The sequence below is a fragment of the Trichoplusia ni genome, chromosome 9 (assembly GCF_003590095.1).
Source record: "Trichoplusia ni isolate ovarian cell line Hi5 chromosome 9, tn1, whole genome shotgun sequence".
Classification (NCBI taxonomy): domain Eukaryota; kingdom Metazoa; phylum Arthropoda; class Insecta; order Lepidoptera; family Noctuidae; genus Trichoplusia; species Trichoplusia ni.
The window spans coordinates 11307380-11332568 of record NC_039486.1 but is presented as its reverse complement, the minus strand read 5'-3'; the positions used below and the strand labels follow the sequence as shown (position 1 = coordinate 11332568).

The 25189-nt window shown below is 36.2% G+C and overlaps 2 protein-coding genes across 6 annotated transcripts in view; one reads left to right on the top strand and one right to left on the bottom strand.

Moving 5' to 3' along the window:
• The window catches only part of LOC113497695 (SH2 domain-containing protein 4A-like), a 45919-nt gene extending 21569 nt beyond the window's left edge, over positions 1–24350 (top strand). For both annotated transcript variants that reach the window (XM_026877383.1, XM_026877382.1), the window contains 9 exons: positions 11995–12109; positions 18101–18217; positions 19207–19380; positions 19666–19890; positions 21143–21320; positions 21704–21811; positions 21946–22053; positions 22435–22629; positions 23006–24350. In XM_026877383.1, the coding sequence (XP_026733184.1) occupies positions 12005–12109; positions 18101–18217; positions 19207–19380; positions 19666–19890; positions 21143–21320; positions 21704–21811; positions 21946–22053; positions 22435–22629; positions 23006–23121 (1326 nt within the window). In that variant the 5' untranslated portion in view covers positions 11995–12004 and the 3' untranslated portion in view covers positions 23122–24350. The remainder of the gene's footprint in view (positions 1–11994; positions 12110–18100; positions 18218–19206; positions 19381–19665; positions 19891–21142; positions 21321–21703; positions 21812–21945; positions 22054–22434; positions 22630–23005) is intronic.
• A 74-nt stretch (positions 24351–24424) lies between these two features.
• The window catches only part of LOC113497694 (cyclin-dependent kinase-like 1), a 40779-nt gene continuing 40014 nt past the window's right edge, over positions 24425–25189 (bottom strand). For all 4 annotated transcript variants that reach the window (XM_026877378.1, XM_026877377.1, XM_026877379.1 and 1 more), the window contains one exon: positions 24425–25093. In XM_026877378.1, coding sequence (XP_026733179.1) covers positions 25034–25093 — 60 coding nt within the window. In that variant the 3' untranslated portion in view covers positions 24425–25033. The remainder of the gene's footprint in view (positions 25094–25189) is intronic.

Below are 25189 nucleotides of genomic sequence, written 5' to 3'. Positions count from 1 at the left end.
AAAGTGAATGTTTTCCGACTATGTAATTTGTTTAATCTGCCAGTTGCGTACAATTAAAGTGCTCCAGAAAACTTTATTATTACGTGTGCTGTAAGAACATGTTTGAAATAATATTATAAGGTTTTTTGTAGAACAATTTTATTTGAGTTTTCATGCAGAAAAACTTTGAATTTATATATTTTGTACACTATTTGTAGTCGACTATATAATATGATTTTTATGGTCTCGTAAAACACAAACCTATTTATATATGTGCCAAACACTGTCTAGTAAACACGTGCACAACTTCATAAGGAAGAAAATACTTCAAATTGTAAGAACAGAAACTATGCCTCGCATGTTATAATTTTAACCTTTTATAGTTCAATAAGCAGACTACTACTTTTTCATCACAAAGCTGAGGGAGTTTTAAAAACCAGAATAGCAATAACGACTAACTAGTTCATTATTCATCACATTATTTCCTTTTTACTCGGTCGCCTGGCAAGGGACTAAGTTCATCGACTCGTATACAAAAACACGCATGCGCGCCGCATGACATTATGCTGGTATGGCCGCGCCTGCGTTTTTTTTCGCGCACACGTGTTCACTTGTTCCGCCATACCCAATTGCCCACGCGACGATAACATTTAATGTATCTGGCAAACGAATGCTATAACACACTTTATTTTACGAAATGCCATATTAAAAACCGTAATAGTGATAATATGAAGCCGAATAATATTTGCACCATATTTTGCGCAGTTATAAAGAACGTTTCGTGTTTCGATATTCGTTGTTTTGTATTTCCTTATTTAACGATAAAATGTTATGTTTACAATAATGGAGCGTCGCTGTTACCGTGTACACGCATTAGAACGATACTTTTACATAATTATGGGGTACAGGGAAAGTGATTTAATACAAGACGAGATAGAAATCTGTTATGCGAACTCCATGTCACGACGCTGTGTAACCTCTAATTTGTCTGTGCAACCCACTTTCAAGCTGGCTTTGTTTCCCGCGCAGAGCCATCTGACACACGTCATTCTGACAGCTTCTGTTTTTAAAAGTGTTGCGAAAAGTGTTGACTCTGACAGTAATTTGAATTATTCCTTTACGTATTTCAAGTTTTCTCTGTTCTAGATTTAAACAAGCGTACTTTTTTTGTTTTGTGCTTTAAATTATGGTCAAGGCGTTCGGCATACATTCCAAGGTTGTCTGCAGTAGGTTACATGCATTCGATACCTATGACTTATTGTTTTTAAACAATTGGCGTGTTAATAATTAAGAACACATGTTTTTTTGCATCAAACCTGCTGTCTTTGTCTGAAGACTTCCTGTAACCATTGTCAGCTGTATGTATTTTATCAAATTATCCTGCATTTTATAAATCTTTATATCGGTGAACCATTAATGCGTTTTGTATTCCTTGTTATTCAAGTTATCCATATCTAAACACTTTTCAACAATATCTACGTTTCATACATAGTTTTAGGTTGTGAAACGTGATTGTCTGTTGCATTCATTTGCGCAACGAATGCGCATAATCAAACACCAATAAATCATAGTTGTGACAGAGATACGGTTGGTGCTGTTATCCTAGAACCTTAATCCAGTTGTTGACAGCATACAAAATTAAATTCATAATAATTTTTTTTTCACAATTATGAGCGGTTCAAGGCTTAGGTACTTGCATCGGAGGATGTTAAACCTGACTGGCACAATTAAATTTGACATTATCTTTTTGCTTCAGCGATGGGCCTGTAATTATCTTTTGCATTATTTTTGAATATAAGTTAATGTGGAACAAATTCTTGATTCGATTAATTTGTCCCGTTTGGAAGCCTTGGTGATTTGGTTCGTGTTGTCTTCTTGTTGGAAGTCTTTTAAAAAACTGTTCCTTATCTTTTATATTGGTTTTAGGTTTGGAACACAGGGACATAGTAATGTCGTATATTTACCTAATTTTCCTTGCGAAATATTCACTTTTTGATATTAAGTAATCTTTATCTTTTTGGCTTCTTGTTCATAGAATGTAATTTTAGAAACAAAAAGTCATGACTATGAAAATCCAAAGCTTTAGGTATATCAACAAAAACAGGTCAAGTGCGTGTTTGACTGAAAACATCATCTGTGTCAATTTCAGCTGTCTTATCGACTAATATAGCCTAGTGACGGATGGACGGACAGGCAGCTGAGCCTCAGTCATGTGTCAAGTTTTTACCGTTTGGTTACGGAACTCTAGAAACACTTAAAAAACAAATAACTACCCACCTTTTTTGTTATTATAATATATCTAAAGTGCCTTATTCTACGTATGCATCATACAAAGCTCACAGCACCCTTGACCTCAGGCGGGGTCGCTGTGCGCATGCGCACTTTCTTCTGCACAGCGAATCTTACTAATCGAAGGTTTATGTCGTTTATGACGTAATGATGAGCTATTATGTCGTATTCCGTAATTATATTTAATAATAATTTATTGTTAATTCGAAGGTTGTTTTTTCGGATAGCCGAGTGGTTGAGGTCACCATGCCATATACGTGACGTGTCTCGGGTTCGATCTCCACGTAGAACAAGCATTTGTGTGATCCACGAAAACTTGTCCTGACTCTGGGTGTCATTGTGCAAGTGGCTTGAATATTTGTATTTAGTACCCTTAATGCGAGAAAAAAAAGAAAATGTTTGGAAATATTTGCCTATACTACAACAACAATTCTGTTAATGTTAACCACTTGACACAGCGTTGCATTTATGGAACGTAACTAATGTTTTGCACGTTTGTTAGAGATTTGCATTACGTTGCATGTTATGTAGTCCTAGAGCCAGTGCTGACAAGATGACAATCTTGTTCTGTACACGAATGTTATTTGTTTACCCGATACCTTGTAAACAGAATTTTTGAATATGTTATTTAAGGGTGAATTTCCCGGACCCAAAAATTGCGTGGCATCGATGAAATCGGTACTAAAAAGCATTGTTATAATGTTGTAACATTTTTTTTTAGGTAGATGACATAAATATCTATCTGTCCACACTTCACCTTGATGTATTAAATACATCATTATTCAAAAATGTATCGTTATTTATATTAAAACTTACTTTTATTTGATTCGTGAATAGTTAAAGTATTGTCTCGGAATACATTTATTCAAATATTTAAACAATACAACGTATGGTTCATAAAAAACCTTTTGTCCCAGAACTACTTTTCATCGCCATGTCCTAAACGTATTTGATAATATTGCATATTCTAACGTTTTGCGTCGCTCTCATTGTGCGTTAAATGTTGCATATAAGTAACGTCGAAAGGTTTGACAAGGAACGACGTGTGTACGTGCCTGCGTTTTCGAGCTATAATTAAAAGTATTCGATTTTTTTGGTACTGGACATTTTTTCTTTCATCGCCGTGGTTAGGTCTAACTTCTATCTCAATAAGTTTTTAATCTCGATTGAGCATTCAATACAATGCCATTTATATTTAGTTTATTTGTAAAGTGTTCATTACTGTGAATTATTACCAGTTTTTTAGTAAATTGAATTATATCCCTTGATTTTCATCGCCGTGCTCTCATTTCCGTGGTTTTCGTGGTCAAAATTTGCTATGGCAATGAAAAAAAATACACGGGAATGAAAAAAACATCATCGCCGTGCCTTGTAAAACAGTTTCCTTTCATTGCCGTGGCCACGTGTTTCATTTCCGTGACTTATGTTTTCGTCGCCACTGGACAGGAATGTATCTATTTATAGTTATATTATAAAAATAATATCATGTGTGACTGAATTTTTACATATTATATGCTATTATTATTGCGTATAAATTATTAGTATTTATTTCTGTTTCAATTATTAACTTTATCATTGAAATATTCTTGTACACTATAATAACATTTCATTGCCATGGACGCCTGTTTCATTGCCGTGCATGCATGTTTCATCGCCGTGGCACGGAATTTTCAATCTTGTATATCTCGTTAGTTTTTTAAGCTATCTGCTAGATATTAAGCAAAACTGCATATCTGATCAAAAACTTGAGTAAACACTATTTTTTATTGTTCTAAAGTTGAAGAATAAAAAATCCACGGAAATGAAGATTTTATTGGACCTGTTGAAATTCACCCTTAAGTATCTATTGTGGAAGGATTTGGGGGAGGCCTTTGCCAAGCTGTGGGACTCAGTGAGCTAGATAAGACTACAAACAAAATACCTTAAAATAATACAGTTATCTTAATAACTGTCTATTTCAGATCTTTTGGGGCTTATAAATGTGGCTAAATAAACGTTATACCTACGTTATATCTACGTTATATCTACGTTATATCTGAACGTTATAACGTTATAAATCATGGTTTACTCCCCATAACTTAGAGGCTTTACGTTTCGGGGTGACAACCTGGCTTCAATCCACGCTTAAGGCAGGAGCACAGCTATATGACGTCCTCCAACCACATGCTTGCTACTGCCAATTTATTGTTCTCCATGTTCTGCGCAACTCAGGCACTGCCTTAGACCTACCATTGATAGTTTCTTTAAATTAAATATATTTACCTCAATAGCGTACAGTCTCTTAAACCATTTGAAATCGAGAACACGTGAATATGTAAAGTCCGCTCGTGTCGTGTCAGCTCCACCGGTATCTTAGCGTGCACCGCATTCGAGATTACGATTTGCAATCGGTTACTAGTCCACCTACCTATTGGCCTACTGGTTACTGAAAAATACTTGTTTTTTAAGGCTACTTTTTGCTTTTACTGTATGGTAGATGAGACTGAGAAAACTTGGTACAGTATTCGTATAGGACAATTACGTTTTATATTTTTATTTTGGATTTTATACAAATTTCAAAGGTTGCCTTTTATGGTTCGAGGTACAATAGAGTCGATCGCGATAACATGTATCTACTAAATTCCTACAAAATTAAAAGAGACTGCGACCCCTGAGTTTGTTTCGACATTTCTTCTTAGGGTAGTCAGCTAGGAAATGTCGGCTCCATCGTTCTCAAAAAAGACATGTAAAAGTGATAAAAAATATCCTATTTGCAGAATAAATAATTTCATTTCATTTCATTTCCTGCGTAAATTGTATTTCTGTCGAAAACCATTTGGTTCAGCATAAAATAAATCAGTCACTTAAGTAATAGGTTGGTTTTCTGTTTCTAAGGGCATCTCTGCTACCAACTCTACAAAACCACTAACTAAGATAGCTGTCGATTAAAGTATTTTATGTAGCACTTATGTTTTGAACATAGTACCTAGTTACTTAGCTAACTACAGAGCGTAGCGCACAAAGCTCAAAGCTCCGGTATTCGCGTCACCTTCACTTTTGAACTATAGCGCGCGCCCGTCGCGGCTGCGAGCATCACGACGCGGCGACGCGTTGCGCAAGCGCAGCCCGTCACGACAGTCCTTTGTCAGAGACACATTAGTTATGTGCCTATCAATGTTGTTGGAAATAATATTATTATGTATATTGAATGTTGTTATAAGTACCTAGTGTACCTACTGCTGTGTTTCTATGCAAGCATAAATATAAAATGTATTTTTATACTTTCTGACGGCAACTCTACCAGAGATGCGAAGCAAGGGATGTGTTATTTTACAACTAATATTATCTTGGAAAGTTTCAAATGTACCTGAAAAAAACTACTTGATAAATACTTTTGATCTTCGTTCTTAAACATACATACATCTCTCGACTCAGGCGACTCTGGTTTCAAAGCACATAAAAGTGAAAAAAAAATCTTCGCATAAATTATTTATGTTTTTTTCTGAACCCTATAGGGTAACAATACACACAAAAAAAATCCTGCAACCTTAATCTCCTATTAAATACATTTAAACATAAAGTCATCCCATAGTTAGAATCTGTTTAGCATCTTCAAGATCAAAAGGATAGGTCCTATCTCCTCTTATAGCATGCACTATACTTACCAGTCGTCAATACATCCCAAGCACCTTTTAAAGTAGAGAATGGAAGATATCTTGTATTGAAAAAGGTCTGCAAACGCAGGCAAACACACGATCAGCAAAGAAACAGAAGATTAACTCTTATCAATAGTGAAGTATTTTACTATTACGATTCAATTACATTTTGATAAGTTGGTATGTTATCGGTCTATTGTGTGATTGTAGTTCATTCACAGTTGGCTTTCACCGTGACATTTCAGGAATAAATAGTTGATACACAGTATTTTTGAATTGTGTACTTTAAAGTACGCAGCTTAAAGTCTACATTCGTTTGCACGAACTATCAATAAAAAGTAAAATGTATTTACAAAACGTAATATATTTATAATACTTACATTGTCATTATAATAAAACAATACCAGTATAGGACAGATATCCCATACCTTCTGATTCGCTTGTCTGTGTGCTTGCTCTGCCTGCGCCGGCGCATGCATAATGCATATCGCGGAATGCGATTGATATGCGTCGCGTACGCATGCGACCGCCTTAGCAGACACCCTTTGTTCTCGATGCCGGGAACGGCGGCAAAGGGCCGGGCTATCACTGTTATGACGTTACGTGGTTAGGTATGTATTTATTATATCTACACTTAAGTTGTTCTGTTTCGGAAGGCAAGGCACGTTAAATTGTGACAACTAAAGTCTGACTACCAGTCTTACTAAGGGATGTCGTGGTGCCCAGGCATTCGATTTTACATTACCATTGTTATTCCTTCATCTCGATATTTTTTTAGTATTGTTGTAGCGACAGCTGAAATTCATCATCTGTGAAAATTTCTACTATCTACCTATCACTGTTCATGAGATATATCTTTGTGTCGAATGGACAGACACACAGCTGAGCTTCAGTAATACAAAACGTACGATTCTCAATTAAAAACATACATTACAAGCTCTATAAATACTCATATAGGTTCTTATTTAAACCATCCATTTTGGAATAACCCACGTTGCAACTCCAAAGACAAAGAGCCCACAGTCACCTGTTCATATCCGCTTATCAATGTATACAAAGGCATTAAACCTCTTTCGAATATAAAACTACAAGATCCAGGCCTCCACCGATTACTGCGAAGCAAACAATACGTGATAAGCTATGTGCGTTGTATGTCAGTTGTTGATCAAACAACGTGGTTTGTGAATCGAGGAAATGTGGGAATATTCCAAGCATTTGAATGACATGTTAGTAAGGAGAATCTCTCGATGTGTTACGTGAAACGTATTGTATTGCCCTATTCCCATCGCTTAGTTTTTATGTTTTGTTCTTATATAGATGATTCTATTGGTGATGTAATGGTATAAACGTACGGAATTATAAGCATAGTCCCCGAGTCCCGCATTTTGATTACGGTGTAGAGTTGCGGCGTGAAAAGTTAGATAAATTTTTGGCATTGGAAGCTAAGGACTCATCTTGGCAACAACAGAGTATTTATATTTTTCTAAAGAAACTTTTTAAAGGAAAAATATGTTATTGGCAACTTCCATTTAATTCCGAAGTACATACTCTCATATAACAACATAACCTAATTTAAAATCACGTTCGTTCGATTTACACGAAAATGACAAATGGAACGAATTTGAATTAAGAATGTATCAGGGCTTGACGTGACCGTTAAATCGATTATTGATTCAATTACATTGTCGCTCGATAGATAATCTCGATCTCTGCAATCATTCGTTATGCGTTTCACGTGTTTAGCCATGTTTATGTTGTTCGGCCATTTTAAATATTCGAAAGACTAGCGCCGCGATTTCGTCCCCGTGGTTAGAAGATATAGGTTATGATTTATACCTACCCTGATTTTTTTCACATTTTCCATTGTATCTTCGCTCCTATTAGTCGCAGCGTGATGGTTTATAGCCTAAACCCTTTCTTGATGAATGGTCTATTCAACACAAAAATAATTTTTCAATTTGGACCAGTAGTTTCTGAGATTAGCGCGTTCAAACAAAGAAACTCTTCAGTTTTATATATTAGTATAGATTTGGCTACTGGATATGAATCATATTCTCTCGACGTATCTATTAAATTGGTTTACCATAAACCTGCCGCCCTGAAGTGAAGAAAATTTCATAGAAATTTAAAAACAGGCACGTTAATCCTGATTTAAATTTGAAACATTCACACATTTTGTTAAAGCGTTTGGTATTTTATTTCGTTTAGGTTTCATCAACTAAATGAAGTATTAAAAGCGAATTACTGTTCAGTTGTTTTAATTATTTTCAGTAAAAAATAATGGTTATCTTTGTTATCAAATGTTACATTTTGAAGTTTCGCAATTTTTATCTTTTGTTTATTGTATAACAGTCGATTAAGAAATTAAATAAAACTGTTCTTTATAAGTCGTATTTGATTTTTACGACATTTTTATAATTATTTTTTACACATTACTCGTCAATCTACGTGTAATTAGATTAACATTATATTTATTTAGAGATTTTACTTACACACGTAGAGCTTAATATAAGAGGAAATGTTTAAGTTAATTTATATTGTATATCAAATTGAAAGGAAGACGGCTATTTTAGATATTACTGAGATATTTATCAGATAATTGTGCATTGTATTGTTTCGGTTCAATTTTAGTTTCAAAATTGTAAATGTTTATACAATGCAGACAATATAGACAATAAAAAATCTACTCCTGCATTAAGTATCGAGGGTGGTTTCACAAACATTCAAGTCACAAACATAAAGATACCCAGACTCGTGACAAGCAATCGTGGATCACACAACGCGGGGTTCAAACCCGCGACACGTCAGATTCTGTAAGTTTGGTTTGGGAACCTCAACCACTCACTATCCGCCCTGACCACCCTTCACCACTTCACAACAACTCTAATAGAAACGCCGCAACAAATTCACACAAAATGATGACAGAGAAAACCATCAATTAAACTAATTAACAAATACCAATCGGAGATGAAGAAATAATTACTCGATAACGTCATTTAATAGTACAAATACATTTACTGTATCTCGATAGTATATCCCTTTGTTTGTAAATGTTAGCAGCTATTACTAGTATCGTAAGGTCAACTAGTTCGCCATGCGGAACTAGTTTTAACCTAACGTAGCCATTACACTATTATGGGGTATCATGTAGTCTACTAGACCGATGTAGGAAACACTAATTACTAATTAGGAACGGTTAACTTTCACTGTCTGTGAGTGGTTGCTTTATTTTCGATTTTGAACCATAGGTATACAAGAAAGTTTCCTCTATTTGTGGTATTTTAAACAGCATATGAAATCATTTAATTAATATAAGTCTGTGGAAGGTAATTGAAGCGGTATTGTTAACGGTATTGCGGTAGTAAACATCAAGTCAAAGCTTCGTAAATAGAAATATGTGTATTTGCTTTGCCTACTATTATAACGACTCCCTCTTAGGGATTTAATTCTTTTGGCGCGGGGGGTTACACTAGCATTAAACTCTCAGACTCAGGACAAGCATCAATTTGCTTGTAAAACGCCTATTGAACGACTCTTAATTTCTCAGAACATTTCCGTATGTCAAAATCTTGCCAAACAATTATCCTCATTTTTTGTAATCGTTTTGTAAATAAAGGCATAATAAATATAACGTAGTACTCGTACGATATCTAATCTCAGTTGCGCATTTAATGTTACATTATGGGTGTTTTATCAAAGTGCAAGCTTTGGAGGTAAATATTGTTTTGATATCAGTTCTTGTAACAAGGTTTTGAAGCGGGGCTGTTAACGTCGTTAAAGCGAGATGGCGTACTACAGGTAGAGCGCCATCTCTTTTCCAACTGCAATAGTATATGACTAAGAAGTAGTTATAGCCATTAGGTAAGTGTCCTGTTAAACTGTGATTGTTGAACAATGAACCGAAAAATAGTTGATAAAAGCAATTGCAAAAACCAACCTTATTGCATTAAAATAAGACACTGTTAGTTTCTAAAAATAGACACCAATGTGTGAGGTCGTTTGTGCGGCGTTTACCACTGTTGAAAAATAATACCTAAGAACATTAGCACATTAAAGTAATGTATGACAGGAAATCTAATGTAAACTTAAAAATAACCTTCAAACCGAAACAGACAGTAATCATAAAGATATTACATTAAAGAACTTAAAGTTAAACGTTTAATAGCAAATCAATCGGCTATGCACTTACAGTAAAATTAAATCAAGGCCATGATTTATTTGGCTTAGCTCATTTCCTTTTCAGCTAGTTATCTATACTAATATATAAAGCTGAAGAGTTTGTTTGTTTGTTTGAACGCGCTAATCTCAGGAACTACCTCTTCGAATTGAGAAATTATCTTTGTGTTGAATAGAACATTTATCAAGGAAGGCTATAGGCTATATAACATCACGCTGCGACTAAAAACAGCGAAGATACAATGGAAAATGTCGAAAAAACGGGGAAAATTCTAACCACGGGGACGAAGTCGCGGGCAACAGCTAGTTTTATATAGAGGAACTAATCAACATATAATACCTTCATTATAATCTGTGGTAAGCCGACTTAATTATATTAAGACAACTCCATAATCTTGACCACAATGTGAAAGCCAATCACTGCTATTAAAGCTTAGACGGTGCGAGAATTATCCTGCAAGTTGAAATACATTGCTGGCTATGGTACACCACTCTTGATACCAGAATTCAATGGCTACGTAATGTATTGCTCGCATCGACTAAGTGAACCTTTACTGTGAATATAAATTACGCTTTCTTTTATATCATCATTAATGATTCCATGGTGGAAGAGGTCAGGGGATTTCACTACCTCTTAAATGTTGGATTAAAGAAGCGAGACGGCACTACATAGATTTTAGCGGCATCTCTTTTTCAGAATAGTAAGTAATATTTGAAGAGGTGTTGATGCGCCTTAGAAAATTGATTAATAAATTAGTCATAGTATTTAAATTATACCCAATATTAAGATTTATGAACTTAAATTAAGTTTATCGACCATAAAATTATAAAAAAAACAGTATTTTGCATAATGTTATTCAAAAATTTATTCTTTATACTTTTTAAATCGATTTTAATTTATGTTAGATCTCAACTCAATATATTTGTTTTGCATTTACATAATGGTAAATAGAATTGTGCATTTTGCTGCATGATGACCAATAATGACCGTGATCAAGGATTTGCTAATCAGTTTTATTGCTTTTTTTAACTTATTTTATTAATAATTATACAATGTCACTGAATTGTAAGAAAAAGATTTTGCTAGATACGTAGCGATATATGATTGTGGTTTAAACAACTAATAGAACCAATTTATCGACAGACTTCCAAAATAAGGTTCTTGATTTGTCCGTATGTTTTTTTGTTTGTGTCCTCAAGACTTCGGACTGGATCAGCAGTTTTGATATGAAGTCGGTTGCAGTTAATGTTTAAAAAAAAACGTTATCTCTTTGAGTGTTCGAAAGGTTAAGCGAATTAAATATGTTTTTTTTTTCTCCGAACCCTAAGTAAATGCAACATACAGTTGTATAAATAAACCGTTTAATGATTACATCATTTAGATTGACAGGCCAGTTAATCCAGTACTATGTACCTGTATTTATCGGCATATTTAGCATATCCCTATTAACCTTTGTAAGCCTTCAAAGCTTTATCAACATTTTTGTTATCTGTCCGCATTTGCCGAACTATGATAAAAGGGTAGACTCGAATCATGATTTCAAATGTCTGGGTCATTATCCTTATAATTATGCGAAAGTTCATCAGAGATAGAATTGTTTTAAAAGTATTGCGTATATTTTCATAGTCCCTGTCAAGTTGTGTCTGTCAAGAAGTTATAGGTGTGAAAGAGAGATATCTCCGCTCTACGCAAAGTTAAGCGTCACCAGGGTTAGAAAACTGCAAAATTCTTATTTTAGTCAGTTTTTTAGGATCTGTCATTTTTTTTAGCAAGTACAAACCTGTGAAGGCCCCTTTCATCAATTCTCTTCCGTAAAAAACTTATAGAAATATATTCATAAAATAGGGTTGTCACGTAAGATCCACATCATAATTTCAGAGACTGTTGTCTGAATACGTTTCTTATTTGTTCCAGGGCCGGCACGATGTTGCAGCAAATTCTGCGCGACATGTGGGTGGACCCCGAGATCCTGGCCGAGCTGGACGAGACGCAGAAACAGACGCTCTTCTGCAAAATGAGAGAAGAACAGGTAATGCCCATACTTAAGTCGCCTTTAAACCTGAATCTGGGCTGTAACCCTTCTCAGAATATGGGGTCAGATGCTTTCCAGTTATACTTAATCGCGGATAACTGAAAAAAGTTTCATTTAAATCGTTGTGACCTATTGATATCTACCAAAGGATTTGCAAATACCCTTGCCCTTTTTGCATATACTTATATGGTTTAAGGTTGTGTGTGTTTGTGTTTAGTATTTTTTCCAATGGATGTACATAATCTAAAACTAGAGATTGAAATGTAGAATTAATAAATATAGATGTAACTTGTGAACACAATATTCCGTGAAGTTTTAAAAGTAAAATTGGCGCGAAGTTATATTGTGAATCGAATACGTAATATTCAACTTACACTTAAAGAAAGGTTAAAGTGTGTTACGCGTTATTAAATCTAGATAAAAAAACATTCAAATATCTTTTAAAACTTGGTTAAGCGGGTTATAAAATAAGAAAATTTTACATAAAGAAAATTGTTGTTACTTTCGTTAATTTTGTCTTACACTCAAAGCACCACTTACAAAACGCGTGCAGGAATGATGACGTCATAACAAACAAATGAATAACCATCCATTATCCATTATATCCATTATATATTATGTCAGTTCCTGAGTAACAAGTCGCAGCTAATCTTGTAAATCTAAAACAAATACAAGTCTAACAGTTCTCTGGATTTACCAAACGCCTTATCTTGGCTATTAACTCGAGTCATTCGTCACACCTTCGTCGTTCGTGTGAGGATTGGGCGCGGCGGCCATGACACTTTGTGACAACACCGCAAATTGATATTCCTGTAAACGTTCAGTCAGGCGCTATAAGTTTGATGTTATGTAATTTGCGTGGGTTGTAGCTTGTATTGCGTGAGATTATGTCACGTGTAACTGCTGAAAATCTTGAGGAATTGTTTTTGTATTTCGCATTGGGTTTTTTAACTTCTTGTGTATATACACCGTGATTTTTTAGTCGTCTTACAAAAGCAGCCCAGTTCATGAAAAAAATCACCGTGTATAGCTTTAAGTCACTAACTTAAAGAGTTCCTTAGATATTATTGCTGTTGAAAAAGAGAGATGCCGCTCTACACCTTGTAATGCGCTGTCACGCTTCCAGAAAAGCAATTATTAAATTCTGCTCATCCAAACCGAATCGCAAGTGCAAAATGATGATGCCATGAACATATATACATGGTAATTAATAAAAATCATGTTCTTTATTACCGCCTCTAATAAAGAATGCCATTCAAGGTCCGACAATTTGCCATGCAAATGTAATTTTGTGAGTAGAAGGCACTGCCGTGAAATGGCATAGGATATCGTTTATTAGTCACGGCTCAATACAGATCCACGTGCAAATGATTTAATACTAACTCAACATGAATAGGACTCCTTATTAGGTACCTGTTGTTAGTTTTTTCCAGTGCCTTTGTCTAGGTCTATACTACAGACGTTTATTCACAAACACGCACGCATACAATCACGCAAATGGTAAATATCGACCAAAAAGGAACTATCTTTATTATATATTCATTATTTTATGTTCTAATTCGTCTCGCTTTTTGTACTTGACGAAATTAATTCGGTTAGTGTAAGCTGACATTATCTCACGAAGTATAGGAATTGTGATTTACAACAGAAATAATCTGTGGCAGACCAGTCTCTATATTACATATACTTTTTATATACTTTTTCTTTTTTACTATGATTTTTGTGTATTGTAATACAAAGACATAATTAACTTCAAAATCATATTCTATGAAGACCGTCTTAAAAAAATATGAACAGAAAATTCGAAAATGGTTTTTGCCTGATGATTAGCCAAACCTTTTTGAAAGGAACTTATTTCTTTTAATTTTTAGATGATGAATTAGATGTGCGATAAGTTTCCATGAATTACTGACAAAGCCCTATGTAAACTGCTAAAAGTAATGATCGAGACTAAGTTACTTTAACAGAAATGCATTTTTCACCAATTAGATATGTGAAAAATAAATTAAAAAAATGCTAGATACAAAACCCATTTTTTTTGCACTTAATTGACTTACGCTGATTTAGCCTACTTGTAGTGTCGCGAGTCCGACTGACCCTTGGCCCTTTATTGAAGCGTTTAAGAACTCAGTCCTAGTATATCTGTGGTTACGAAGGATATTAATTCCAGCAAAACACATATTACTAGATTTTTACAGCCACCATTGAATGTTAAACTTTTGCATGCCGTCATGTAAAAGCATTTGGCATTGACAAAAATAACTTAATGAAAGGTCACTGGACACTAAACCCAGTAATGAGTCACGACCATAGAAATCTAAATAACAAGGTAATAGAAATGGCATACACCGCGGCGATCTATCGAAACGCATGTCGCCGGTGGGCGGGGCTTCAACACATTCACAGCAAATAACTACGCAATCACGCAAACATTAACATCGAGAAGACCCAGCAAACAACACTAGGCCGTATGTCTAATGCAATAAGGTTGACTTTGTCGTTGTATGGATTCACTAACTCACACAGTCATTGCATTTTTTTGCATTAGTTGTAGTGATTACGTAAACTACACTAGGGATTGACTACGGATCCGAAATATAATGAAAGACGAAATTATGAGTGACAATGTTTCTTGTTGTATTCTTCTATGGATTACATTATAATATGTACTTACAAAAAAAAATCGCTAATTGTCGGTTGACAAAAAAAAATATTATTAGGAAATACTTGGTACCTAGGTAGGTTTGGTTTATACGGTGACTTTTAAGTCGTCTTACAAAAGCAGCCCATTTCATGTATCGAATGACTAGTAAACGTTCATAATAAAAAAATAGGTATTTATGAGATTTGGATAAATTTAAATTGCAATTTTTATTCAATGTTATGCTATAGCGCATGGCGTACTTTTTGAAACATTCAGTTGCGAGCGCGGTCCGAGCCGTAAAAATGGAGAGGGGCGCGGGCGGCGGCGGGTGGCAAGTTATCAAGCATGCAACTAATTTCATAGTGTATATTCGGCCTAAGTTGTAGGGTACCAATTTCGTTTACCCGTGGTAGTCATCCACTTGTCTTTTGTATTTATTTGCATCCTGCGGGATTCTGAAATAAAAATATATTCAATAATATGTTCACAAAAACAAACGACTATTAAAATTGTTACTTTTCGTATACAATGTTCATTTTGGATAATTTGTCCGCACTTAACCACATCACTATTTCCGACAGTTTTGTGCGGCCGTACCACTACAAATACGATCGCATTGATAAATATTATTTTTCGTTATACATTTCTCTTTTTACAACGGTGCATTTCTGTAAGTCTCTTACTGCAGAGGCAATGATTAGTAAAGAATGCAATTGTTGCAGGATGGTGCGATATAAATATGGTTTATAATGAAGGTTATGTTTTGAAATTTAATTTTGCAATAACATCAATATTTCTGCAATAATTTACTTACCGATAAAATGTTATCTATTTATTTATGTTATTACACGATGCAGATGAATTTCCAGCCTGAGAAACGCCGCAAAACACCATTTTTAGTGGTTCTTGCTGTGACGACGTTCCGCGAGCGACTGAGCGTAAGTTCGCGCGCTGGTGTCGTCCAAGACACCAGTGTGGCGACAAGGTCACGCGGCGTTGGCACTTCTATTACCTTGTTATTTAGATTTCTATGGTCACGACTATTTAAATGTTCAATACAAGATAATTATCTAGGCAGGGATACAAGTTTATTGGTAATAAAATAGATATGTTACTTTGGTTTTTAACTTTTTGGATTTGACTGCACGGCTAGCCGAGTGGTAAAGGTGATATAGGTCACCACAAGAGGACGGACAGGAACGCGTAGCAATAGCGTTTGTGTGATCCCCGAATACTAGGCATAAGTACTAAGTATATCCCCGAATACATATGTTAAGATTTAAACTATCTTCAGGTGGAGTGTGAAAGCATAAAAATCATAGGGAAATTGTGTGTGTGGTGGGTGTAGATTCTTCCCTTTAACAACTGTTTTAAAAGAATTAATAGTAAACTTTTTATTTTATAAAATACCGTTATGCTTATTTTTTTACGTTCGGATTGAGTGATTACTACACTTTGAACTTTTAGTCAGGTAATAAAGTAGTCAAGAGCCAGCCTATTAAACTTTTTTGTCATGTTCAATTATTTCAGATAGTACAAAGGTGATGACTTTATTTGAGTTTTAAACATTGTCTATGTTTAGTATATGTCTTCGTTGTACATAGTCCTGGCTAATGAATGTGGGTTTAGAGGTCACGGCAGAGGTCAGATCGCGTAGCCTTGGTGCTGCATTCCTTAGGACCTGGCCACGACAGGATTCGATTAGGTATCATATGATAAAGCTATATTTCTTTATTGAAAGATATTTGTATGTAGATCTGCGCAAAATGTAGAGAAGAACCCTTTCAGGAAAAACGCTTTTTACCTTGAGTCCAGTTTGTTTCACTTAACTATTTCTTTGTCTCGTGAGCCATATATAAACATTAATATAGTTTACAACAACACAAAGTTGTAAAATTCAGTTTTCAGTCAAAAATATTAGAAACTGCAGTTTTCTCAAAAAGACTCTTTCGTACAAGAACTCTTTGCCGAGCCCATTTCCGTTGAGAATAAAAGAAAAAAAACAACCGTACAGTTTCGAAATGGAACAAAAGTGAGTAATTACTACGACTTGTATCGGAACAAAGCCTTTGTTTACGTTTTTTATGAAGTTCTTACTTTGTATTCAGCTCGGCTTATTATCACTGCTATATTACCGAGTTTAAGGAATATCTCTAGGAGCATAATGAAAAGGATAAACAATCGTAACGTTGCTTTTTATTAAAGTTATTTTGAAAGAGTGTTTTATGATTATCGAAGTTCTACTTGTAAGCTTTCAAGATTAGGATTGGATATGTATTCAAATACAGCAAGAAGATATTGTATTTGTAACTTAAAAGTTTCTTGTAGTCAATTAGATAATCATTATTAGTGATGGCTCTTTAACTTGTCGTCAATGTAGCTCTTAAATGGGATCACATGCACCAATTTTAGAACGTTAAAATTAGAAGAAAAATCGGTAAACCTAATAAAACATTTAAAGTGTCTAACATAAAGAAACAGTCAAATTCAGAATCTATACCTTTTTTTAAAGTTGATTAAAACTATAAGCTGCAGAAACTAATTAATTAACGCAAAAGTTCAAGCTTAGTAACTGCATCAATCATTTTGTCGCCACGTTATTGTCAGTTAAGTGAACCATGTAACCGGAATAGTCTTAACTTATTATGTTCTTGTTTCTAACTTTCAATTTGGCACAAGGTCGTTTCTTGTTCAGTTCCCGAGGAGAATGACTTGCAAACGTGCCGCCATAGATCGGAATACATTGCATCTGTCATTAATCCTTCTTAGTTCATTAAGATGGTAACTTAGATGTCTCATGGTGTAATACTGGTTATTATACCATAATACGATGTTATACCATGATTATTGGCATCATAAAGAAACGGTCAATCGATGCATGCATTGATAAAATGTGCTTTTTAGTTTCAATGTTTTTAAGTTAATGATTTATCATCTGTCTGAACTGTTCTTTGGAGCATCGCTATGGAATTTTGCTCTACTCTACTGAATATTTATATACATACTAGCTGACCCAGCAAACGTTATTTTGCCTAATAAATTATTTCTAGTTGTATGTCTTTTTTAACGCCACAATATTAAAAAAATAAAAACAAAAAATTTCGTCCTAAAAATAAAATATTTTTTTTAGTGTGAGCAACCCTTATCACTTAGGGGTAAGAAAAATAGATGTTTTTCCATTCTCAGACCTACCCAATATGTGTATCAAATTTCATGAAAATCAGTCGAACCGTTTCGGAGGAGTTTTATATATTAGATAACATATATTCATCCTTCACTTTTAACGAAGTTTGCCATCAAAATATTCTAGGACAGACAATAATTTCTGTATTATACTTTTCCAGGTGCGTCGATGGCAGGTTTGGGATGAGAAGGTGGGCAAAGAGGACGAGAGGCCGAAGTTCCAGAAGAACAGCAAGAAGCAGGTGCAGTTCCTCACTGGGGAGGATGGGGAGCCATGGGTAAGAGCCTCACCATTTTATAATCATCATTAGCAGTAGTTGAGCTCCAGTGCTGGACATAGGCTATTATTATGATACAAGTACTTGGATATCAGTTGCTTGGAAAACGATTACCTAACAATTATTACCTACTGGAAAGTTTCTGAATACTCAATCAAGGTACATTTTTCGCCATCAATCGCGGCTTTGTTATCAACTTCTATGAAAAGACCGCAAATACTTCGACACACGTCTAACTGCATAATCCATTGCTTAACAGAAATAATGAGTTGTGTGAATAAAATATTGCTTATTTGAATATTGCACAAGTCATAATCGTGACAAAGCTTTGGAAACGAAATAGGTTACCGCAAAATAATCCAAGAGCGAACAAAGAGAAGTAAATTGCAACATAATCGACATCCGTGTTTTATTTATTGGCAGATATTAAATCTGATCATTTGGCTCCAATGTTTGAAGGCTAAACCATTGTTTGGGCAAACATTTGACCTTAGCAGACAATACGAACGCTTTGAGGAACCTCCACCAGATTTGTTTGGTCAAATGATTTATTATGATTTGTGCGGAAGGAAACATTTTGTCTCGTGGTTTATGATTGCTGAAAAAACAGGACAGCTGATGCAAACATGAATTCTTGTATGAACATCTGCTCTTCGTTTATAAAACAATTGCGGTGACGAATTAGTCGTTCCGTGCGTCAGTTTATTAGGGAATCATATGACGCATACAGTTATCCACGCACGACTCCAAGTGATAGATGTAAAACGGATGTATCCAATGACTCGACCGTCACAACTTAAAATATTACTTAAATACATTTTTTTTCTTGTACAGCAAAGAAAAAATCGGGAAACCACTGAAAATATAAAAAAATGTCCTCTTCCAAGTTAAAAAATATTTTAGAGGAGATAGCACCGGGTAACCTACTTTCACCACTTCCCTAGTAATCTTCCTTTTAATTATTTAATTGTTGTGTTTCCACATTCTAGGTGTGGGTGATGGGCGAGCACGCGGACGACAAGTCGATAGAGACGATCTTAGCTGAGGAGGCGCGGGAGAAGGCCATTGCGCAGGCGCGCCAGGAGGTGCAGCAGCTCAGGAAGTCTGTCGAGAAGGAACTCACGCAGCTCATCGAGTACAAGCCACTTGATGATTTGGAACAGGTTCGTTAAAGTTTGTATAACGAATGTTGTCCAGAAAACTTTTTAAAGATGAAAAGAGCAATTAGCAAGATATGTAAGATGAAATAATGGGATAGTCAACCATTTGTGATATAACCTTCATGATTATACTTACATGATTGTATAAGGTGGTTTACTCAAACGCAGAACTTGCTTCGGCCTTATGGCCTTCTTAAACAATTACAAATCACACCTTTTCATAGCGAACTAGTTAAAGCTCTTCATGATAAAGTATAACAACTCAAACTTAAAACCTAATGTCCTCAGAAATTCGACTTATCTCCGAAAACGATAGACCCATTAGAAGACACTCTTGAGATCTACTGCACGGTGGACGAGCTGCGGCAGAGGATCGAGGCTCTGGAGCCGGACGTGAAGCTGGAGGAGCACGAGCTGGCGGACAAGGCCGACTTCAATGACAGCCTGAAGCTGGACCTCGGCAAGAACACGCTGCACTTTAACTTTATAGAGGGCAAGAGGGATGTACTGCAGGTCAGTTGAAGCCCCGAAAAAAACCCTCCTATTAAAATAAGCCTAAACATAAGTATCGATATTACTCGATTAAGCAAACGACTCGATTCCTCGATGTATAAAGTTTGCCATTTCAACTTAGTTATATTGTCTTGTGAATGTTCAACTAAGCTTCCTTCTTTTCTTAATCTTCGCAGAGAAAATGTAGGTTCCATTACCGAGATGGTATTGTAAATTGGATATAAGCATAGTTATACAACGCGCAAAACATTTTTGTATTACAAATATTTTAGTGTGAGGAAAACTTTTGTAAAAATACTTATTATTAAATTATAGATCTTTGTAAAATAAAGTACTGTCGTTTTAATACTGTTTTATCCCGAAAACATTCGCATGAGACCTTTCACATTTCAAAGATCAATCAGGCACAAACAATCATTCGATCAATGCATGAAAAGTCGGAATGGGTATTAAGGAGCATGGATCAAATGCCAAGACGACGGCAATTCCTTAAAATTCTATAAAGTACCTAAATCATGCCTTCATCATTATAAGACTTAAGCTAACTTGTGCTTGCTTTGTCTTCATCTGGCTTTCATTACTTTCATCTCTTCTGTTCACGGGTTTGAGAATACTTCTTAAAGACTTCGTCATAAATGAAAGGTGCTAAGTTACTATGACATTTCTTGAGGATACATATTCATTAGTAAACTCTCAAATTGACGGATGAGTTTAAATAAGATAAAAAAAATAGCCATCTTCAAAATCAGAGTTACCTTTCCTTTAAAGCCAAATGGAGGCGATGTTGGAATATGCAGTTTCAATGGACTAAATAAGTCTGGAATTGGATAAAAACATAGTTGGCAAAGCGTTATTACGATGCGCTCTTCAAATGTCAGGTAAAACCTTCGTAAGTATTTAAGAAAATCTACTCATAACAATATTTTCTTGTAAGTAAGTAGCTTAACCCGAGAATTATTTAGACTGATAATTTGCTAATTTGCAGCATTGGATGTTTTACTTTTTGTTTAATTTCGCTCTTTCTGTGGATGTCTTAGCTTTAAACCTTCTGCCTACTAAACGAAATTTTGCAACACGATCTTTATCTCAGGTATCTTAGCATGTCTGAAAACTTGTGCAGTTTGATCCATGCTCCCGTATCTGTAAGTGAAGGATAACAGGCGAGATGGATAGGAATTAGAGCCTTATGGCAAAAAAATAAGACGATTTAAATTTTGGTGAATAGAGTGTATTGAAGAGTGTGCGTGTGCAGGACATGGGTCCGGGCGGCGGCGGCGACGGCGTGAGCGTGCTGGTGGCGGCGTGGGAGCGGCGCGTGGCGGCCGCGCGCGCCGGCGACATCCTGCGCGGCCTGCGCGCCAGGCGGGCGCGCGCGCTCAGGCAGGCGCAGCATGCCGCGCACTCGCACGACATCGCCTGGCGGGACCAGGGTACATACTGAACTGAATTAATCAACTCTGCCTATCGCGATCCACTGCTGAACATCTCATTCCCCTGTCCTTATCCCAATTATTATTTGGGGTCGGCGCAACATATCTTTTCCTTCCATACCGTTCTATCTGACGTCAGCTCACAAGAAATGCTGTTTGCAGCCATATCGTCTTTCACATTTATATACGTCTACGTACATCTATCGTTTCCTTGGTCGTCTTTTCCCCTAATCCATCCATTCCCCTACATTCATACTCAACACCTCCCTCACCACTGCTGAACATCTGCTGATGGATTATTGATAGTTGGCAAGCCATAAACAGTTGAGAAACATATCGGTTTCTTTAAATGTCTAAGTTCATTTGCAATGTTATCTTTTCAGAACGTAAAGCAAAAGAAGCTGAAGCTAGCATGCGTGAGATCGCCCGCGCGGCGAGAGAGGCACACCGGCGCAGCGCGCACCTCGCCGCACCTGTTGACCCTACTCAAGGTATGAATCGTATACTGACACAAATATACATACATTCTACATAATTCTATAGACTTGCTATCTAACAAACTGAAGGTCGGATTTCTTTTTGTGGAGTTTTGAAATGGTGTTTTAAGGAGTTTGTTTTCTTGCAGAGAGCAAGCCACCGAACAAAGAGGCAGTGGTGGAGTGGTTCCGGACGCACGAGCTAAAGCGCGGCGTCGGTCTTGACGAGAACAACAAACCTGTCGACTGGTTCCACGGTAAGCAGCTTTTTGAAAAATAATTTTGTTGCGAGGTCAAATACAGACGATTCAATAGAAAGTACTGTGTCTTTCGGTGGTCCTAGGCTTTCTCTGGAAATCGTGTTCTCATTTCATTTATGGCCATGCGCCACCAACACCACATTTTGTACATATAAGCTACGGCCAGTGGCCAAGCTAATACCAGTGTTTTACAAGGAGCGACCGCCTATCTGACCTCCTCAACCTATTTATCTGAGTAATACCCTTAGTCAGACTGGTTGTCAGATGTTCTAGCTTGGTACTTGACTTGCTATTCCGAAACACGAAGAAACTAGTAACGACATCGACGTTCTCCCATCTATAGGCCGACTATTTATTTAATTGGTGGTGTGTGTGCAGGTGTGATCAGCCGCACGGAGGCGGAGGCGGCGCTGGCGGGGCGCGCGGCGGGCAGCTTCCTGGTGCGCGTGTCGGAGCGCGTGTGGGGCTACGCCGTGTCGTGGCGCGGCGCCGCGCGCTGCAAGCACTACCTGCTCGAGGCCGCGCCCGCCTACCGCCTGCTGCCCACCGGACAGGTCGCGCACGACACGCTCGGTATGTAGGCTGGATAGCTTGGAATATTAGCAAAAAATGAGGACGTCAATTATTGAGCATAAAAAGTGGTTCCTGTTTAGGTCTGGCACGAACTTTTTTTTAAAAAATTTTCTAAAAACGTTTGCGTGGCAGAAAAAACCATACCTTTAAATTGTGCAAAAACAGCGTAAAAATTGTAAACGGAGAAGTATTTTTATGCTTCGCATTGATGTTCCACTTTCTGGATTTTGCACCCATTACCTTCTCTAACGCAAAGGAAGTTTAGGAAGAAGCAGAAGAAATAAGCAGAGAGCAAAAGTAATTTTAGTAATGAATTTTCTCCCTCAAAAGTCGAAACGAATGTTATTAGAATAAACATAATTTGATATTTTTGCAGCTGATCTCATAAACTACCACAAGACAGTCCCCATCACGGAGAGCGGCGGCGAGTTGCTGTTGACGGCGTGTCCGCCGGCGCAGACGCCCGACATACTGCTCGCGCCGCCATCTTGAACACACGCGCCGCCATCGCGTGACGTCATCGCACAGTATACCTAACCTACAAGTCTCAACCAGCAATATCTACTGTCAAGGTCTTACCGTTGGCGTAAATGAATTCTGCTTTAGAATAAGTTATCAAACTCTTCTAAGGCTAAAACAGACAGGGATTAATGAAAATTTGAAATAAATTGACATACATAGATCTTTTATCTTGCTGTTGTCGCATTATATGACAGGGATAAAAAATGTTTGGCTAAAGCAAGTTTGTAGTGTCTAAGCCGGCGGTATCTGAAAACAATTAGGTAAATTATTAAATTGTGCTTTTGTAAATACATATTATTATCAAGTAACTTGAATGTACTCGAATAATCATCATGTTACTATTGCAGAACTAGAAATAATGCTACAAAACATTTTTTAAATTATTAGCATCATAGTTTTGTAGACCCAGTTATCACATAATGTAAAGTATTTCCAATAATGTGAAAACTTACGTCATAAAGACGTAGTATGGAAGGATGTAATGTGGAAGGGAGATAACGCTCTGTTATGTATAGCGCCATCCCGCTTTCACAACTGCAGGACCTTCCCCTACGTACGTTTCACTGCCTTATCCTGCACTGTAACAATTATTAGTACCTTTTCCTGGCACTATGTAATGTGGCATCATAAATAATGCCTTAATGCCCACGTTATTAATAAATTAACGTAACATTGGTGCTAAACGACCATACTAAATAAGTTGATCTCGGTAGTTCGAACTCCTTCGTTATAAAACATGCATTTCGTTAGCAGTAACTAATTAATGAACAAAATTGTAAGTTAATTGTCGTGTAGGCTAATGTGATATTTACCAGTCCTTCAAATATTTAGCGCTTCAGTATTACTGCTTGTAACGGAAATATATTATAGCTTACGTCACTTTGTAAATAGAGGAGGTACTCTCAGGAACTCGAAATAAAAGACATTTAATTTAATTTAAAGAGTAGTATTTAGTGTTGTGGCTACGCACGTGGCCAAGCGTAAGCTAAATATATTTTCGTATGATGTCCGAATTCTGATAAATTAAGCCAAAGTTAAATTCGAGGCAGAAATCGGAGTCTTCATGTAAGCTGTTAGTTATTATTATTATTTAGCAATTTTGTATGCCATTTGTATTGTTCGTAGGTGACGTACATCTATGATATTATTGTACTTTAGTCATTAACTGCCAACTAGAATAATTATAATTATAAAAAATATTAATGATTTTCATTTACTTCTAAATGCCGAACCAACCAAGCCATGATTTCGAAACCAACGAAAAGAAACTCACTTTTATTTTTTATAAAGTGTTTATTAATATCGCGTGTAATAAATGTAACACTATACATATTTACAAATAACGTTGTTAGTCGCCGCTCTCTTCAGCGGCAAAACTCGTCAAAATAACAAAATTCTATCCTCTAAAAATCCCCTTTGGCGTGTCGTTTGTGACAATACAATCCTTTTCAACCATACTAAATATTAATTAAATATCTAATCTTGATCAAATTTATTGAAAACAATGTAACACTAACTATAATTAAAAAAAGTAATTTATAATATATCGTATCGTTCTTTACAAACAAATCTCTATTGGGAAAAAAAACACTAAGAACTATCTAACTCTACATTTTGCCCCATCAAAGTACACGAGAGATTTTACAATGCGCTCACAGTCGAGCAAAGCGTTCAGAATTCGATGAATCGTTTGCTCGATTGTGTATCGATATGAAAACTTTGAAATACAGATAATAAATAAAAAAATAAATAAAACTACACTAAAGATTTGTATGAGGAGTATATGGTGTGTCACTGTTCAGCCTTAATGGTGTGATCCTCGTGGTAGGTGTGGGACTGGTGGGGGTTACCGGTAGCTGGGCCACCAGTAGCTTCGACACAGTCACATGTACGGCAGGTTCGTCGGTGTCCGGGATGCCGCCGTCACGTCCACTCCGCTACGCTGTTTGTAAGGGAATAGTTAGCTAGATTTAGACAATAGTACAAATTACACATCCAAGAATGTTACTGTTTTGGGGTTAAATTAAAGCTGTCAAAT